General features: G+C 43.8%; 1 protein-coding gene across 2 annotated transcripts in view; it reads left to right on the forward strand.

Moving 5' to 3' along the window:
- The window catches only part of ATRN (attractin), a 157,657-nt gene that overhangs the window by 127,010 nt on the left and 11,434 nt on the right, over positions 1 to 19,213 (forward strand). Inside the window, exons 27-28 of one of the 2 annotated variants that reach the window (XM_065634977.1) lie at positions 8,977 to 9,084; positions 10,913 to 11,169. In XM_065634977.1, the coding sequence (XP_065491049.1) occupies positions 8,977 to 9,084; positions 10,913 to 10,921 (117 nt within the window). In that variant the 3' untranslated portion in view covers positions 10,922 to 11,169. Of the gene's footprint in view, positions 1 to 8,976; positions 9,085 to 10,912; positions 11,170 to 19,213 lie in introns of those variants that run through there. The other variant, XM_065634976.1, reaches the window with a different exon arrangement.

The following is a 19,213-nucleotide window of genomic DNA, read 5'->3' on the forward strand; positions in this document are numbered from 1 at the left end:
CAGTGGTGCCTTGGAAGGATCTGGTATTGGCCTTATGTGAGAACCTTACAAGGTCAGACTGCAAATGTCCCTAAAAAATTATTCCTGAAAAGGGCTGTTGGGCATTGGAACAGGCTGCCCAGGGCAGTGGTGGAGTCACCATCCCTGGAGGGGTTCAAAAGGTGTTTAGATGAGGTTTTTAGGGCCATGGTTTAGTCCTAGAATTAGGTTATGGTTGGACTCAATGATCTTGAGGGTCTCTTCCAACCGAAATGATTCTGTGATTCTATGATTCTATTAGATTTGGGCAGTCCCAGGTACTTTGGAAGGCTTGTGAGAAACGAGATGCGCTGATCATGAACTTCGCTGCCGTGTTATCCAAGCTCCCAGCAGCCGTTTGGCACGTTGGACCTGCTTGTTCGACGGCACCGACAGTGCGATTTGGTGTCTGTCAGCCGAGAAGAAAATATTAAATCATTGACGGTGTAGTTTGTAGAGGAAACATGAATTGGAGGAGTGAGAAATCATGGCAAGCAGATAACTTCTACGGAGATCTAGATTTACATGGTCAACACACTCCGTTATGTCGTCAAGGTGAAACTTACGCCTGTACGTGTATTTTTTAAATGGTTAGGGTGGGTTTACTTCCCCAGGATACCTGTTCCCTGGACAATAGACCGAAATGGTGGCCGTGGTGACTTAATAATCAGACATCAATTCCCAATTCCTAGATTTGTGAGTAGAGTAAGGAATTAAGAGTATAATGTTACCATTGTGTGCAACTGGTTATTGGAGCACCGTGTCCACTGCGATCTCAGCAACGTCTTGGGCGTTGCAGATGGTACAGAACAACGCTGCAAGATTAATATGTTGTCTGGAAGATAAGCGAGAGACTAAAGCATCACAAATTACTCATTTTATCCAAGGAAGAACATATTGAGATTTGATGATGTTGAGTCAGTGTCTGTGAAAAGGAATTGTAGAAGAGTCATGATGGGATGAGGGTCTTCTAAATGATCAGCCCAAGGCGTAACACCCAGTATCTGCAACTGGGGGTAAAAAAGGAAACAGCTGCTTTGTTTTTCTCCTCTTTTTAATGGTAAGAGTAGCAATGCCAACAATTTTTTTTAGAAACATGATGCTTAGATCAGAATTCGAGTGCTTTTGGAAGGATCTTTTGTAGGTCAAGCCAGTGGTCCAGTTCGGTGGCTCGTGCTATGCAGGAGGTCAGATCAAATAATCGTAACTTTTTTTCCGCCACCCCTAAATTTAAAATCTATGAATGGGAACCAACTCATAGTGCCTGTAGGCTTTTTCCAAAATACAAATGCTGCACGCTCTCCGCAGTAATCTGTGTGGCTTTGGTCACCAACTGAAGGAAATTATAGCAGAAATAAGAGACGCTCTGAAGAGGAAAAACATCCCAAAATATTAACGTTGACAAGAGATTCCGACTCAGGTGGAAATTGGTGGCCCGATTTTGTTTGAACATGCTCCTGTCACTTCTGTGCCTAATTGAGCTTGTCTCTGGTTGAACTCGCAGATGGCCAGTTACAGCCGACTGTTTGTAGCTTTAATATCTGCGTAGGACACCAAAATATCAGGTCGGCAATCACATACACAACGTTGGCGTCCAATTGAGTTCTTCTCACGTAGTCTTTAGACATTCTAGAATCATAGAATCACAGAATCACTTCAGTTGGAAGAGACCTGCAGGATCATCGAGTCCAACCATAACCCGACTCTAGCACTAAACTATGACCCTAAGAACCTCGCCTAAACGCCTTTTAAACCCCTCCAGGGATGGTGACTCCACCACTGCCCTGGGCAGCCTGTTCCAATGCCCCACAGCCCTTCCCATGAAGAATATTTTTCTAATATCCAAACTAATTCCCTGGTGCAACTTGAGGCTGTTTCTTGTCCTGTCTCTTGCTACCTGGGAGAAGAGAACAACACCCTCCATGCTCCAACCTCCTTTGTTTGTGTTGCCGCTAGAGAATTAACTTGGTTTTAGTATAACTCAAAAAAAGACCTGTTGGCCGGTATTTGAGGTGATGAAGCTGGACTTACCAAGTCTGGCTCTAGGAGAGTTCAGCCTTATTTAAAAAAAACCCCACGACTGAAGCTGTTGTCGTTCAAACTCCTGGGTCTCTGCAATGATAGGAATCGGTGGCACAGGTACCTAATGTAGCTATTTGGAAAAATCGGGGAGAGAAGCAGCGTTGTGTAATTCCGCCAGAAGACCCTGGTCAATCAAAGGCGAGCTCTGCTATTGTGTAATTATCTGGTACTGGTGTATATTTTAGTCCGCATGGGTTATATACTTTTGGTCTTTTAAAAAGAAATGATATCTTATTCTTCTTAGTAAAGGTCAGGTTTTCTGTGCTCTCCCGCTGGGCATGATTATGATGAATAACTTACTTATCTTAATCAGCCCCGAATTAAATATCTTCTGTCGTTTCAGCATGAGGCGACTTCCTAGCAGCTTTGCTTTCTGGTTTGTGATAGTTTTGAAGTGTGGAAATGCCTGTTGAGAAGCATTTGAACATTAATTCTCTCCTCTTCTCTCTTTCAACATAGCCTGCAAAGTCAGTTACAAAACTAATTAGCTAACATTAATATGTGCACTGCTCTAGGGGCTTAAAAACTTAATTTTCAGTGATGATGGAGGTGTCAGAGGAAATTGTTTGTTTGTTGACTTACATGGCAGTTAATGTAATTGTAGCTAAATGCTTTAAATCACTTTTTTCTGAAACAATGTGGCCCATCTTCATGCAGCGTTTCTATCTTGTACGTTTATTTCTTTGCCGATGCCCCTTTTTATTTTGTAGGCAGCTCCATTGATTCCTCCCTTTCCTCTCAAGTTCACCAAGTAACTATAATGTAAGGCAAAGGTTCCCACGCCGGGATATATACGTTACTTCAAAGTAATGCATAGTGATGTCTGAGTACCCATCATTGGTGGCCGTGTAGACGTGCAGCTCCATCCAGCTGCCGTTGCCACCAGCAGAAGGGATAACTCCTCCAAAGGCCCTTGGGAACCCCAGGAGGGTGATGTCCCCTTCCCGCGCTGTCTGTCAGCAACCTGCGAGCTGCAGTTTTGGCAGATGTTGTGGAATCACGGAATTGTTTGGTTGGAAGAGACCTTGAAGATCATCGAGGCCAACCATAACCCAGCCCTGGCACTGCCCCATGTCCTGAGAACCTCATCTCCGTCCGTCCAACCCTTCCAGGGATGGTGACTCCACCACTGCCCTGGGCAGCCTGTTCCAATGCCCAACAACATTTTCCTAGTAACTTTTTCCTGATATCCAATCTAAATGTGGTTACAGGAGCGCTCTGAGACAAGTTTTCTAAGCAAGGTTTTCCTAGGTTAGTCATGCAGCGGTACCTGGAAATAAGTAGTTGATGGTTTATGTGCAGACACAAAAGGGACGAGCCACCATCTGAATTCAAGTGAAGCCCTTAGAGCAATCCAGGATGTGCAGGAATAAGCTCCAAATGCCTGTCTCCCAGTGCAGCCATTCTACCCAGTATGTTCTGGAAGAACAGGAGTGCTCTCCATCCTCTGATCTCAACAAAATTGCCGTGACTTCCATCAGTAAGTGGTCAACTCGGAGCCGATGAGCTTCGCTGGGAGAGTTTTGTTACCTTTTGCTCGGTACCTTTAGGTGTTTGATTGGATTGTGTGTTTTATACGTTGTGCAGGGAGCCTTGGAGGGAACATGTAAGGGGACTGACACACTTGAATAACTTTGCAGAACTGGTACTAGTTATAAGGAAGGAATTGTTGGCCCTGAGGGTGGTGAGAGCCTGGCCCAGGTTGGCCAGAGAGGTGGTGGCTGAACCATCCCTGGAGACATCCCAGGCCAGGCTGGACGGGGCTCTGAGCAACCTGAGCTGGTGCAGATGTCCCTGCTCATGGCAGGGGGGGCACTGGGGGAGCTGGGGAGGGCCCTTCAACCCAAACCGTTCTGTGATTCTGTGATTCCATTTAAAAGACTGGTCAGGAAGAAGGAGGCAACTTCGTTCTGCTTCCTTACCATCCTCTGCTTAACTTGGGGTGGGGGGATGAACAGCAACTGGAGCCGGAGAGCAACATCTTTACAGTTTGCGTGGTAGAGCTCCACGCTTCGGCTTGATACAGGAAAATCCCAAATACTCTGTTCTGCCCAATTTTTTTTTTTTCTAAACATCTTCAACAACAAGAGTACAAATTGCTTTGTTTCCTTATCTTCTATATCTCTCTTCTCTTACCATGTCACTGGCGCTGTTTCTTCAGATTCGCTGTGATTTGGGTTTTGGCCCATCGGACCAGTTTATCTTTGCAATACAGACAGGGAAGTGGTTCAAAACACGCTGCTGATTTCAGAGTGTCCTGGTTTTTAAAGTCGGACAGCATGGAGAACACAGCACAGCTGCTGATTTTCCTTGTTCTTTGCAGAATGGAGCTTGATATTTTCCATGGTGGTACAGAAATACAGACCCAGTTCAGCAGGAGGGCGATCGTAGCCTTAGCTTGAGAGCCCCATCCCAAATTCATTGCAGCCTCAAAGGCTGCAGTCGGAATCCTCAACGGATGGTCCTTCATTGTATTCGTCTCATCAAAAGCTTACTCTGTTGAAGTATGTTCAGCAAAAGTTCCTCCAAAACCAAAATGTTATCTCCTCTGCATGCCCAGGGTAGCTATGCATCTAAAACCAAGTTATAGATCCAGAAGGGTCTGAATTTTGGAAATACTTTGAAGGGTTAGATCTACAAATTCCCGGGGGGTTGGGAACAACAAGAAAACCTGTTGATAAGGCTGTTGCTCTTTTCTGGCTCCCCTTTTCAAAGTTCACCTCCTTAGACTGGTGTAATGGTGCCAGAGGTTCCTGCCGATACCCTGCCTCAACATCTGCTGGAAATATTCATTAATATATTAATTAATGTATTAATATTCATAACTTTACTCCCTTTCCTGCTTGCTTTGCTTTTACTCTGCCTTAAAGTGAAAGTTCATCCATGCCCGTTGTTTGCTTAGCACACCCATATTTTTTTCGTCCTTAAGTTTCTTTTCTCCTTCTCATCTCCATTGAAAATTGAGACGAGATACTCCTGTAAGAACTTGAGTTCGTTACACATTCCAGTTTTGCTTAGCTTTTGCTAAGGCCATTCTTTATAAGGAGCAAATAAAAGCCAAAACTCTTGGCTTTCTTCTGGAAAAAATTGGCTGAAAATATCAGAGCTCCATCCCAAACAAGTGCCGTAGCCCTGTGCTCGTAAAGGAGACCGTGCAGGGGGCAATTGCTGAGATGGATGGTAGCAGGACGGTTATACAGAGACCGGTGACTGCTTTATTATCGTGAATAAAATGTTCAGGCTTTTCTTGTCAGAAAACACAGCATAGGTTATATTAGTCAATTAACCCGGTAACCTGAAAAGCTGTTTTTCTTTTGCGCGAGAGCCCGTGCTCCTGCACGAAGAGCTTTTCCTGAATTCCTCTGGCGGTTTTTCTCCCATCAGTTGCACACTATTCACTTTGGCTTATCCATTACTCAACGGATGCGAATTTAAAGAATGAAAACCCTGCGTTTCTGCAGATTTTGCTCCTGGATCGGCACCTCTAGCCCTGGGCACTATGCGATGAGCAAACTCTCTGGTCCTCCCTCCTGTTTTTCTCCTCCACCACAGACCGTGTATTTATTGAATTTATTGGTTTTCAGGTTTTCCTAATGTCTGGTCGCACCAAAAACTGCAGATATTGTTTCAGCACTTCCTATTCTGCAATTGATTTAACTTGTGACGATTTTTTTTTTTTTTTTGGAAGGAGTTTTTCTACTGGTAGGGGAAGAAAAAAAAAATCAATGCAAATGAAAGTTGTGCAGGTTCTCACAGTTTGTGGTTACTTAAATATTAAAGGCCACTGGTGCGTTCCAGCACACGCTTTTTGATGTGTTTTCATTGTAAGCCTGTCAAGCGTTTTGCCTTCAATAATCCTCTTCAGACCGAAGTGATTGAATATATTCCCAGGTTGTCCTATTAATTGTGTGATCTAGAAACCAAAGGTTTGCTTGAAAGAGCATTGAGGTTCATTATTTTAAATCTCAGAAAGCCAATGATTAGGAATGAGGCTAAGCCAGGTTCTGCAGGATCTTGATGTTAACTGCTGCTGATTTCTAATGACACGCTCGGCGTCTTTGCTGGGGAAATGCCACAATTTCTCCCTTACAACATAACAAAATCTTTTAAATTAAAATTTTGACACGCCAAACAGATATCGACGGCTATATCCGTGCACAGGTTAAACATGCGCAGTGCGTGCCTGGGGGGAAAGAGTGACATTCTGCTTACAGAACAATTATTTCTCAGATTTATTCTTAATTCGGGGAAGGGGAATTGGTTTTGTAGCATGACTCGTGCTACGCTAGCATCTGATGTTAAGAAAGGGACATTCTTTAGGTATTTGCTGCTTTGGTTGGAGTTCGGACCTTTGGTTTTACCTGTTTTGGCCACTGTCACGCTGAGAATCCGCTGACTTGGAGACAACCCCAAAAATTTTGGGGACAACCCCCCAAATTATGGCTTTTTTTGGCCAGTTCAGCAAATAAAGGCAATAATGTTGCTGTTGACATCGCTTTTCCCATTGCTCGTGTCGTAGAAAATCTCTGCGGCGCCCGAGGTTTTATTTCTTGAAGCTACTATTTGACTTCGGTAGGAGCCGTGTTACCAAATTGCACATTTTCTTGAGCGAACTAAACTTCCTCCAAAGAGCTAATTGCTTTTAGTTCCTGAGTCTCTTGGACATCTTCATCAGGACAGCTTGTTCCTTGATTTTATAGCCATTAAACAAAGCGCTTTACGATAGCTGAAGGGGACAATTGCGGGAACAACAACCCGGCAATCTGTTTCACACTTGCTTTAGTCTGCAATCTGCTGGTGTGCTTTAAATATTCGAGAACTCCTCGCCTTCTTTTACCCGCGTGCGAGTTACACACAAGTTCGCTTGCAAACGCTTCGTGCAGCTCCGGTTGTGTGAATTTGTTGGGGTTTTTTAATTGGTGACAGTATCTACAATCTGCTTCAAAATGCCTTTTTTTTTTTCCTTTTTTTATTTTTTTTTTTTCAGAAATTAAGGAAAACTTTGTCACTTGCCTTTTATGGCAGTGAAAATTTATATATATATATATATATATTTTTAATTGGACTGAGAACCACACATTTATATACCCCCCAAGCTTAGTCGCATCGCCCATCATGCCTCCTGCCACCTTATCAGAATCCCAAGCTTACGGAGACATTCTTCCAGTTTTCTACACCAAAAAACCCCAAACTAAAAGGTTTATGAGTTCAAAAAAAACTTTGAAGGAATTAGTTTTGTCCAAATGAGTTGCACACTGAATAGCAGCATCTTCCTTTCACCTGTGTGCTGTGTCCTCTTGCCTTCTGCTGCGTGTGGGCGATATATTTTCCTGGGTTATTTGGGGCACGATGCGTTTTGTGGTGTTTTCTTCAGCGCTTTTTGAGTGCTGGAAATAACCAGTTAGGGCTTAGATTGGCCAGAATTAGTGAGGAAATGCGGGTGGTGACGGTGGGAAGTATAGAGGGCATTTGGTAGTGGCTCAATCTTCCTTAAAAATAGAATATAACAAGTATTGCTGCTTAAGTAGTGATGCTAAATGCGTAAAGCTGCGTACAACAAGTGGTTTTAGGCAGTTGCTGCACTTAAAGGTAAAACTGCTGTTTTTTATTAATACATTTGCTAAATGCCTGTTCCCTTATTAAATAGGGGCACTGAGTCACATCAGAGCCGTTGCTTCTGGGACCTGGAGTTACGATTCTGCATCCACTTACCCTGTTTCCCCGAAAATAAGACCTACCCCGAAAATAAGCCCTAGCATGATTTTTCAGCATTTTGGGGGATGCTCGAAATATAAGCCCTACTCCAAAAATTAGCCCTAGTTACACTTCATTAAAAAGTCAATTTAAATAGTGTCCAGGCAGCTATACAGGTTAAAAAAGTAAAATTAATTGGCAATAGAATGCAGCAGGACAGATGCGACAGAATGTGATGACATGGCTATATTTGAATAAACGTTGATTTCTTTTTTTTGTTATTCAAGAATAAATGTAGACTGTTGTTCATGGAAAAATGAGACATCCCCTGAAAAGAAGCCCTAACACATCTTTTGGAGAAAAAAATTAATATAAGACCATGTCTTATTTTCAGGGAACCAGCGTATAGGTTGTGTAGCTTGTTGTTAGTATTTAGAGATCAGCCGCTGAAACCAAAAAGAAGTGTGTCCACAGCTCAGCTAAAATTTAAATCCTTGTTTCCAGCCCAGCCATACAGAAGTATCTTTTTTTGTGTGTTTAAAAAAAAAAAAAAAAGGGAGCCGCATCGTAATGTTTCAAAGTGCTTAGGAGTACAATAAAAAGATGTCTTGTGTCATGACGGCTTGCAGAGATTTGCCCGGGAAGAGGGTTTTCTATTTTAATAAAACATATTGCAACGAGGACATGATACATTTACCGCGTTCAGAAAGGAAACAAGCAATAAAAAAGGAGATTATTCAATGGGCGCCTGACAGCGTTTTGCTGGTGATGTTATAAAAAATACCAGATTCTTTCTTATAGTAGTTACATACGGCTGCTAGTTTGGTTTTAAAATGTTTCCCACAAATCCTATGGAGTCCTGTTCAGACAGGTGATAACAAACAGCTTAAAAAGTAAATAAGTGCTTTATGGAAGCTTAAGCAGATGCGTTTTCCCTCACAAACATCTCAGGTTAAGGCCGTGCGTGTAGCTTTACTTGCAATAACACATAAAGTTGTAGTAATGTGAATATTTACAATTATCTGTCTGTACCCTTAAGCCCATCAAAACAAGAGGTTCTCTTTCTATATTCATTGATAGCCCTTTGTATTGGGTAAAACCTCTCTGATACATGGTTGGGGTTTTTTTTCGTCTTTGTGTTGGAACAATATGATAATAATATTTTTCTGTTTATTAAATTAGCAACTACTCCGCGAGATGCAACAGATGGCAAGTCGCCCCTTCGCCTCCATCAACGTTGCCTTAGAAACAGATGAAGAACCGCCAGATCTCATCGGGGGAAGCATAAAGGTGAGAGCTGCTGCTTTAGGATGGGCCTTACCACAGTTAATCGCGGTTCTTTGTTTTAAACTGTGCTTAACACAACAATCCCAAATCCTCTCTTTGTTATACACCTACAAGGAACCCTAAGTCTGGGAGGGCTAACAGATATTTTTTTTTAAATTTTTATCCCTCCAGGTATGCATTTGGGCTGGTTTAGATAAAAGTTATACTGTCGGTAGGGTATGAAATTTTTGTATTTGCCCTGTTAGTTTTTATGGCTTGTAATAGAGAAGAATGGAGCTTTACACAATGGAACGTTTGGCTAGAAATAGCTAGAGGTGCTGCAAATAGAAACCATTTTCCTGTGATATCTCAAAGCAAACAGGAATATAATCACGTCTGTGTACTGTAAAAGTGTTAACCTATTTCTGATTATAAATATATGTTCAAATAAGTCTTGTGATGCGCAAATAGGAGAGTGGAGGAATCATTGTCTTAGAGCAGGCTCGATACTCTCAGGCGCGACATGTTGTATTTTTACGAAAAGGGTGTTTAAAAGGAGACCAATGAATCAAAAGATCTTTGTAATGTGATGCTTTGACTGGTGGACTTGTATACAAAAAGAAAAAATTAAGAACCTGAGAGCAATGATGATTTTTGTTTCCTGTTTAAGGTAGCTGTTTATTTTATTTAGACTTCAGTTTTTTGGAGATCTTCCTCATTAGTCCAGGCACGAAGTTTCTCACCTTCTATTACTGTGACAAGAAAGCAGGTTATGCTCCTCTATTAAAAAAATGTGTGTATTTTAGTACATGAAAACAATCCGACTCCAGAACTTCCGTATGGCGAGTAATAATATTTCAGTCTTGGCCTTAGTATCAGGGAGTACTATAATTAAGGTTGCCTGTATAGCTTTACTCTTATTTATGTGTGAATATAATCTTTCATGGCAAGTCGTAACACTTTTTCCACCGGATTGGTGTCTTGCAGCATGTTTTGGATGGACAATATGCAGAAGCAGCTTTTCAATATGTTGTCTTGGTTTCATTATTTGATTTGGTTTTTTACCGTGTTCCATCCAAAGCTTGAATGATTCCGGTGATCAGCCCACGTTTGAGTCCGTCGTGAACTAATCGTTACCATTCTCTGAAGTCAGGGCTTATTGTCCCTGTTTTGCAGAGATGAGCCTTGGAGTATAGTGATAATAAAGTAAAATTTGTGAAGGCATTCAGTAATTTGGAGTAATTGAGCTGACCTGTCTCTGGGACCTCTCCTTGGAGGCTCTGAGTGGTTCTGCTCCTCATTGACTTTCACCTGACTCCAGATCATTCCATTTTTCTGAGTTTTTACAATTTCAGTACCTGTGTGATGAGGATGGAAGTCATTGGCCACTTATAGCTCACCAAGACTTCAAAATACATGCTTGTAAATTTGGATTGTCACTCAAGAAACTCGGATGAGCCTTTCTGTTCCGTTGCCTCATGGAAGAAGCCGTGGGATGGGTCTGGATGCTGCCGTCGGGCTGGGGGCGGGTTTGTGAGGTTGCCGATGGTTTTGAGTTGCAATTTGTCTGTCTGGGGCGCAATTCCCTTCCCCTCTTTCAATTTTCTGGAAATAAGCTAACAAAAAGCTGTAAGATCAGGCCACAACGAAGCTGTCCCCAACTTTTTGATCTCTCTTGCAAACTACAGAGAAGACGGTGAACTTTGGATCTCTTATGTTCCGATTAGTGTTTTATTTCTGCTCTTACTCAGCTGGCAGCGCCTTTTCCTTTTTCATTTGGGCTTTATTGTTCGCTTTCTCCTCCGTACCCCTCTACTTTTTGTTTTCTTCTCGCTTTCTTCTTTGATTATAGGACTGTTGAACTCTTCTCCTTTGAAGTGCTTCCATGGCCAGCATCACAGGACAGGGTTTCATCTTTCACTCACAGATAAGCCTCTTTGCTTTCCCAAATCTGCCATCACCTTCCATATCTCACTTTTCTGACCTCCGTGGCTTACTCAAGAATGGATGGAAAAGCCGATTTTAAGCATGATGAGACTGTGGACAAATGTCCTTTTTCAGACCCAGAAATTACCAACCGCTAATTACCCTCAGTGCTGATAACTCCTACAGATGTTTCTTGATCATAAATGAGTCCGTCTGATTCAGGCAAATGGTGCAAATTGTGTTCAATAACCTGGAGCCAAGTAGAGAACGTGGACGTGGATGGTTGTGCCAGCAGGTAACTTCATCTGCTGGAAGATCTGCAGAACGAGGATGCTTTTCCATGACAAGGAGAGTTGCTAAATTTTGGGGGGGGATTTATACAATTTTTTTTATCATCTTGGAGAATTTGGACAGGGGATAAAAGTACGTGGAGAAGTCTGGAGTGTTTCAGCAAAGTTGAAATCGCGCGTAGAGGAGAGGGAGGCTCGGGAAACTTGTGGGTTGTGAGCAACGTGGGGAATGACCCTTCCGAGATCGTCTGGCCTGTTGGATGCATATAAATAACATAAATAAATTAATAAATTTAATAATAAATTTAAATAGAAGTGGAGAAGCAGTCTCGGTATCTTTGGGGTCAGCTTTGGTTTTTCTCCTCATCCCTTTTGCATGGGGAAAAAGCTCTTAGCAGGAGGGAGCTGCAGGAAGATGGGCTGAGACGATACAAAATTGTAGAATGCGTTTTTCTTTGTGTTTTGTCTGTTCTTTAATTATTAGCCAAGAAAAGAGTGAAGAGAACTGTTGCTCCGTTGTTGAACTCTAAGCCATTCTCCAGCTGCTCTGCTTTGCGCTGTGTCAAAATTTGAGAGCCTTCGCTTTAACGCAAGAAATCCAGACTTGCGTGATCATGAACGCATTGATGTTTTTCTTTCCCCGTGCGAATCAAAGCCTTTGGTTAATAACGACTTTATTTGAGGGTTACAAAGGAGAAGTGGAAAATGGGACATCTTGTCTGCAAGAGATTAATTTCCTTTTCCATTGTGCATAGCCAATTGGCAGCCAGTGTCAAGCCAGTTCCATCCTAAGCTAATGTTTTCCAGCTGGACAGTATTAGAACCGTGTTTTCAATTAGTATTTTTCCTGGGGTACTTAGAAGTAATAGAAAGTGATTTACCTGCAGGGAGACTATTCATATTACAGTCCGCAGCTAAGCAACGTGTAACCAGCTGCTTTGGTTCATTTCTCACTCAACAAATACCCAGTGGATCGCAAATCTACCGCTAAATTTGCTTAGTTATTACAAAATCCATCAGATTTTCTTTTATGTGCATTCTGAGGTGCTCCCTACCGCATTTTTTTTTTCTAAGAGTATTTAACATCTCTGGGTATGTGGGACTTATCCAAGTGTATGAACTGGTGTTACTGTAACACTTTTTAAATTTTAGGTCTTGTTATCTAATTAAGATAAGTCTCGTAGTCCTCTGCAGTGATTTTTAGAAGAAGCTTTCCTGAAATAATTTGAAGAACTTATAATTTTGCCATCGATTTCCAGATGTCTTGAAGCTGGCAAAGGCATGAAGCTAAGGCTTGTAGATTCTTGGGAGAAACACATACACAGCATCACAGCAAGCAGATGCTTAGCTTGAGGAAAACACCTACAGGATCAGCAAGAAGATTGTCGCGTTAGAAAAATTTGTCCTCAGCTTGGAAAAAAAAAGTCTTGGAAGCTTTTAAAGCGCTTGAAAAAAACTCTTGTAGAACGGAGCAGTTGTCTAGTAGAGCTGGTCCGTAGAGCAGCCTTTGCTGTGCTGTGTTCCGGGATCCAACGTGCGAAACCATTGGTAAGAGGTGGTTATTTTTGCGTCCGCGACCGACAGGTTGGCCACGTTTATAGTTGTTTAAATGGAGTGAGAGAAGTATTTGGTGAGCAAAATCCTTCGGAAGTTCATCTAGCGTGTTCTGTACCTTCACGCCGACCTGCGGTTAATTCTGCTGTGTTGAGCTTCTGAGGGCGAAAGAGCTTCACTGGAAATCCTTAATCAGACATGAGCTTAGCAAGCTGGCTGATTCCTTAAAAATAGCAGAAAAAATGATGGAAAATAGCACCTCACTCTAGTAATTAGTTTGTTTTCTTATGGAAGAAAGTGCTGTTGAGTGGTTTCAAGACTGCCAGGAGGTCCCATCTGTCCCAGAAGTACAGAGATGAAGTGGTGGGCTGATGTAGGAGTGGGCAAGGGATACCACAGATTTATATTTTCCGTTTACTCGTATTTCACATGTGAGTGGTGCCCTTGTGAAATTCCCTGTACGTTGTAATGAAGATGAGCAGAGAAGTGAGAAGTAAAAATCCTGTGCCACAGGGTGATGGGTTCATGGGTACCAGTGTGGTGAGGAATGATTGGAAATAAAGCATCGTCCAGCTCCAGCACCTCTCCAGGGCAACTTCGTCGTAATTTTTACGTGTAGATCTGAGCCCTGCTATGTTGGGCTGTTTCATATGAGGGAAGTTCAGTGAAGAATGGCTAAGGGCCAAGGAACTGATCGTTTTTAGGGCTGTTACCCTGTTCTGGTTGTCACTCTTGGTGACTCATTTCCCCGCTTAGTTCACCTTATTGACCCGCTATTAATCCATCATATTTGCTGATGGACCAGCTTCTGTGAACCTCGCCCCGCAACCCTCTTCACTTAAAATAAGCTGGGTTATCACAAGCGTAGTGACCACTAAGGCTCCCACGTCACCAAGATGAGATGGGGGTCCTTGTCCAAGAAGGGGGATCTGGAAGAATGGCAGGCTTGAGCTGTGATGTATAAAAGTATTCTTAAGTAGAAATGAGCAGGCTGTCCAGATGCTTTGGAGGGCAATAGGGCAGGTTAGGGTTTCACAAAGATGGGATAAATAAGCTGAAAAGGAGAGTCGTTTGTTCTCCTCAGAAGGATAATGGTTGGAGGAAGGAGATGAAATTGAGGGCCGAAAACATAAACTGAATAATCTTAACCTGATGTGGCAGTTGCTGGAGAAGGCTCACGTGCAGCCTTCGAGGCCACACAGGCTGGTTTTATTTCACCCGACCTGCCTAAGCCAGACTGCTCGGGCTCGTTAGCTTGCCTTTCAAAATGCAATTTAATGTCTATTGTATTATTTCTGGGGTTTCAAGCATTTGCTGGTTCTAGGAGCTTTTCCCTGTGTTAACACCAAGGCGTTCAAAGCTTGTCAGCGTGTAGTTGTCTCCTTGTCTTTAGCAAAAGCACCTCGACTCGTGAGACTCGGTCCGTGTGTGCGAGCGGGTGGCAGGAGCCCTCCCCTGGCGTCAGGGTGACGAGGGATGCACAAGGAGAAGTGACATCCCAGCTTGGACTTCGTATTTGCCGTTAATTCTACTGCTGCTGGCCCACTTTCTAATTCATGGAAAAGTGTACGATCCCCTTCGAAGGAGTGTTGTGCTAGATGGGGTTGCCAGTGGTAAGAAGGGAGTGTTATCTGGGCAGCCGAGGTGTGTAAATGGAGTAGAATGGTTTGGGTTGGAAGGGCCCTCCCCAGCTCCCCCAGTGCCCCCCCTGCCATGAGCAGGGACATCTGCACCAGCTCAGGTTGCTCAGAGCCCCGTCCAGCCTGGCCTGGGATGTCTCCAGGGATGGTTCAGCCACCACCTCTCTGGCCAACCTGGGCCAGGCTCTCACCACCCTCAGGGCCAACAATTCCTTCCTCATGTCCAGCCGGAATCTCCCTCCTTTAGTTTAAAACCATCACTTCTTGTCCTGTCACAACAGGCCCTGCTGAAAAGTCTGTCCCTGTCTTTCTTATCGACCCTTTTAAGTCTGGAAAGGCCATAATAAGTTCTCCCCGGAGCTTCTCTTCTCCAGCTGAACCCCCCAGCTCTCTCAGCCTGTCCTCCCAGCAGAGCTGTTCCAGCCTCGCATCATTGCTGGGGCTCCTCTGGCCCCTCTCCAGCAGCTCCATGTGTGTCCTGTGCTGAGGACCCAGCGCTGGCCCAGCGCTGCAGGGGGGTCTCACCAGAGCGGAGCAGAGGGGCAGAATCCCCTCCCTGCACCTGCTGCCCACGCTGCTGGGGATGCAGCCCAAGATACGATTTGGCTTCTGGGCTGCAAGCGCACGTTGTGGCTCATGTCCCATCTTTCCCCCCCAGCACCCCCAAGTCCTTCTCCTGGGGGCTGCTCTCCATCCCTCCATCCCCAGCCTGTGTTGATACCTGTGTTGTCCTGACCCAGGTGCAGGACCTTGCACTTGGCCTTGTTGAACCTCATGAGGTTCATATGGACCCACTTCTTGAGCTTGTCCAGGTCCCTCTGGATGGATCCCGTCCCTCAGGTGTGTCACCTGCACCGCTCAGCTTGGTGTCATCCGCAAACTGGCTGAGGGTGCACTCGGTCCCACTGTCATTGATGAAGACGTTCATCAGTACTGGTCCCAGTACCAACCCCTGATTAGCTATATGCACTGGAGTTGCGTATAGTCTGGCCGTGATCTGTACTGTGAAAGCAACAACAGAAATACCTGATAAAACCTTCACCTAAAGAATTATTTCCATTTAATTAATACTGAGTGTCGTGTTTTGATTTCTGTTGCAAAATCAGAGACTTGCAGGGAAACTTTTGCCATTTCCATGATATAATATGGAATATAAATGTTTGGAAGGGAGCGATCATGAGATGAACAGAGACTTCTGTTAATCCTGCGTCGTATTTAGGGAATATTTGGCTGATAATTAACTAGTTTTAAATTTGAAGACTGTAAATTTTTCTGCAGGATGGACCTTGATTTTAGCTGATAAGAATTTGCTGGAGAGAGAGGAAGGAGCGTGAAGCTTCTTCCCACAGGAGAGGGTTTTTCTAAGCTCTTTTTTCCCTCTAGTGCAAACGCGTGAAGTGATTGAAGTACTAACAACACCAGCAGCTTCTCAAAAACATTATCGGGGACCTATTTGCATTCATTTATGCCAAGCAGTTGTTTTGTGTGTCTTATGTTTGCAATCTTCATCCAACTGTCCTGTTTCATTGTGCATTTTTACTGACACTTTTTCATGCGCAAAAACCAGCCAAGTGGCCAAAAAGAACCAGAAAAATTCTGCCTCTTCACCCGTGCAAAATCAAAATATATATATCCATCCTTGGCCATATATATTCTGCCCAGATTTGCTGCCCGTGGCCTCGTCCATCCCATCCCCTCCTCGAGGCATCTGCAGGGAATTGAGGAAGAGCGAGCGTTGCCTTACGTGAGTGGCAAAACCCAAAGCTGTGACATGAGATTTCTGTCGTTTCAGGGTGACTGCTTTTGAAATACAAACTTCTGTAGCGAAACCCTTTCCTCCACCGAGAGCTTGGGTCTGGTTTTTAGCTGCGTTCACAATGTGCGCTTGAAAATATAAAGCAATTGTTTAATGCAGAGGGAGCAAACTCGCTGCCCCATGAGGCTGGTTTGTGTATGTGCTCCCGGTAACGCGGGATGCTGTATTTTCGATTTCAGGCTGTTCGCATTCATCTAAAGGCTTGAATATGATTTTTATTTAGTTCCTCACATGCAGGAACCCGGTGTTGGGGACGAGTCGTGAGCAATTCGTTCTCCAGCCCCTGTGTCACTTCCAAGGTAGATATCAGGGACAAGGTAAATGTAAATTTTTAATCTAGACTCATTTACTGCAAATTATTGCTGGAAGTTCATTCATCTTTATCTTGGAGGATATACATACTACCCTGAGAATATGATTTTTAAAACTTAATACTCTATTTTTTATAGAAAATTGCTTGTAACTTATTTTACAAATGTTCAGTCAGATTTTAATGGCACAATTTAAAAACTTGCAAATGGAATTTGACCCTTTTTCCACAGAGAGAAATCATCTGAAGAAGTGGAATCAAATAATAAAGTTGAACTGTTTCAGTAATGTTCCTCTCTTCCCCCACCATAAGATTTTTCCTTTATTTTAATTTCCGTACTGGAAATTGAAAACCATGTAAGAGTTATTTGATCAAACCACAGAAAAATGTTTTCTTGTTAAGGCAAAAAAAAAAATCTCTGCGGTATTTTTTTAATACATTTTGAAAAGCAATATGCTGGCAGTCTATTACAGAACCTAAATAAAATTGGTGCTGCGTTTTTTAAATTACACAGAATATTTATTGTTCTAGCCATTAGTTTTATGTGACACATTATTAACCTTTAGAATTTGTCGAATATAAGCAGCGTAAATAGAAATAATGAGACAAAATAAAAAAGAAATGTTTAAGTTGAACATCACGCCGCGCGGCTTGATTGTGGAAAGCACTTGGCTGTGAAATTGTCTCCCAAGGGAACTGGTGGTGAAATCCACACCTGGGTCACCTAGAAATAGCCCAGAGCCCTGGAAAATGCCCTGTTTGTGTAGAAAATCCTGCTGGAGAAACTAAACTAATTAGATGATCTAATAGGTCTCTTACTGCTTTATAGTTGTTTAAGCTTTACTCGTATTAAGTACATATCAAAACTCATAAACAACTGAATTTTTTTTTGTCTTTTTAGTGCTCATTTTGGCCGGTAAAGTCCTTACGGAAAAACAGCTGGGAACAGATTTTGTTGCTTCCAGGAACAATGGGCTTGTGTCACCTCTTAGTAAAATACCGTCAACTTCATATTTGCATCCGAAAAAAGGGTCATCCCTGTTTCTAAAGCGCTGCCGAACACAAAACGCGTGATAGTGCTTCACGGTTAAAAAGCAAATGCTGCTGGTGCACATTGCCCAGCAAAGCGTGTTTGAATCCGTGCGTCCGGCTGGGAGGTCTCTGCTGCTTGTTTGGTCTTTGATTGACATTTGCACTGGCCTGATTCATAATTGTTGGGTGTTTTTTTTTTCCCCACTGTTTCCATTGATCGTGGCTTTGCTGGTGTAGATGAGCAAAGACGGTTGCAGAAGAAAGGTTCAGGCTGTGTGGACCCTGGACCTGCTGGAGAGGGGCCAGAGGAGCCCCAGCAATGACCCGAGGCTGGAACAGCTCTGCTGGGAGGACAGGCTGAGAGAGCTGGGGGGTTCAGCTGGAGAAGAGAAGCCCCGGGGAGACCTTAGTGCGGCCTTTCCGGACTTAAAAGGGGCTGATAAGAAAGGTGGGGACAGACTTTTGAGCTGGGCCTGTTGTGATAGGACAAGGGGTGATGGTTTTAAACTAAAGGTTTAAACTAAAGATTCAGGCTGGACACGAGGAAGGAATTGTTGGCCCTGAGGGTGGTGAGAGCCTGGCCCAGGTTGGCCAGAGAGGTGGTGGCTGAACCATCCCTGGAGACATCCCAGGCCAGGCTGGACGGGGCTCTGAGCAACCTGAGCTGGTGCAGATGTCCCTGCTCATGGCAGGGGGGCACTGGGGGAGCTGCGAAGGTCCCTTCAGCCCAAACTGTTCTGTGACATTGTCACTCCAGCTCACTCATGGCGTTTCTTCAAGGACCAGGAGGAGCTTTAGGGAAGGTTCCTGACAGCCAGAGCAGCTGCCGTTGTCTGTAGCATTGATACAGCACAGCATCCCTTTTCCTGACCTCCCTCCTGGTTGCAACCAGAAGGGACGTGATCTTCTGGCCCCACATTTCTTACTGCCGCTGTGCACGTTGGCTGGGTACAACCACTCTCTGTGTTTCATGACAGCTTCTCTCTCATGGGCTCCTGGATGGCCCGTAGGGATTGACCCAGGCCACCAAAGGTGAGATCATCTTCTGTTAACTGTTGTTTTCATCCACCCGCTCCAGCAGCTGGCTCTGCTGTCCCCTCTGTGCCGCCGCCTGGTGTGGGGCTCTGCTGTTCAGGCACCGCACGAAGCACTCATCGTGTGCCGAGTGTCTGAGGGATGCACCTAATTTGCATAGATTTGAATAATGTCTACTTTATTGTGCCATTAAGCCTTCAATAAAAAGCAATTGCTTCTATGATGCCACAATGGGTTTATCAAAACACTCTAAATGAAAGTCTCTGGCAGAGGCTGGTTTTAACCATCTGATGAAAGGTGTTACAAAGTTTGGAGCTCTGTATTTTATGGGTTTTTGGTTTTTTTTCAAGTGCGCCGTTAGAAGCTACCTGTCAGACTGAAGCACAAGCATTTAGAATGACCTGATCTCTGGTTGCCAACTCCACTCCAAACCTTCTTGCAGAAAAGCAGCTTGGATCTTCAATAGGAGCCTTCAGAAACCATGCAGGAGACAGAGGTGGGGAAGGAGACATGAGCTCTTAGAATCACAGAATGGTTTGGGTTGGAGGGC

Source organism: Caloenas nicobarica, chromosome 4 (genome assembly GCF_036013445.1).
Source record: "Caloenas nicobarica isolate bCalNic1 chromosome 4, bCalNic1.hap1, whole genome shotgun sequence".
NCBI lineage: Eukaryota > Metazoa > Chordata > Aves > Columbiformes > Columbidae > Caloenas > Caloenas nicobarica.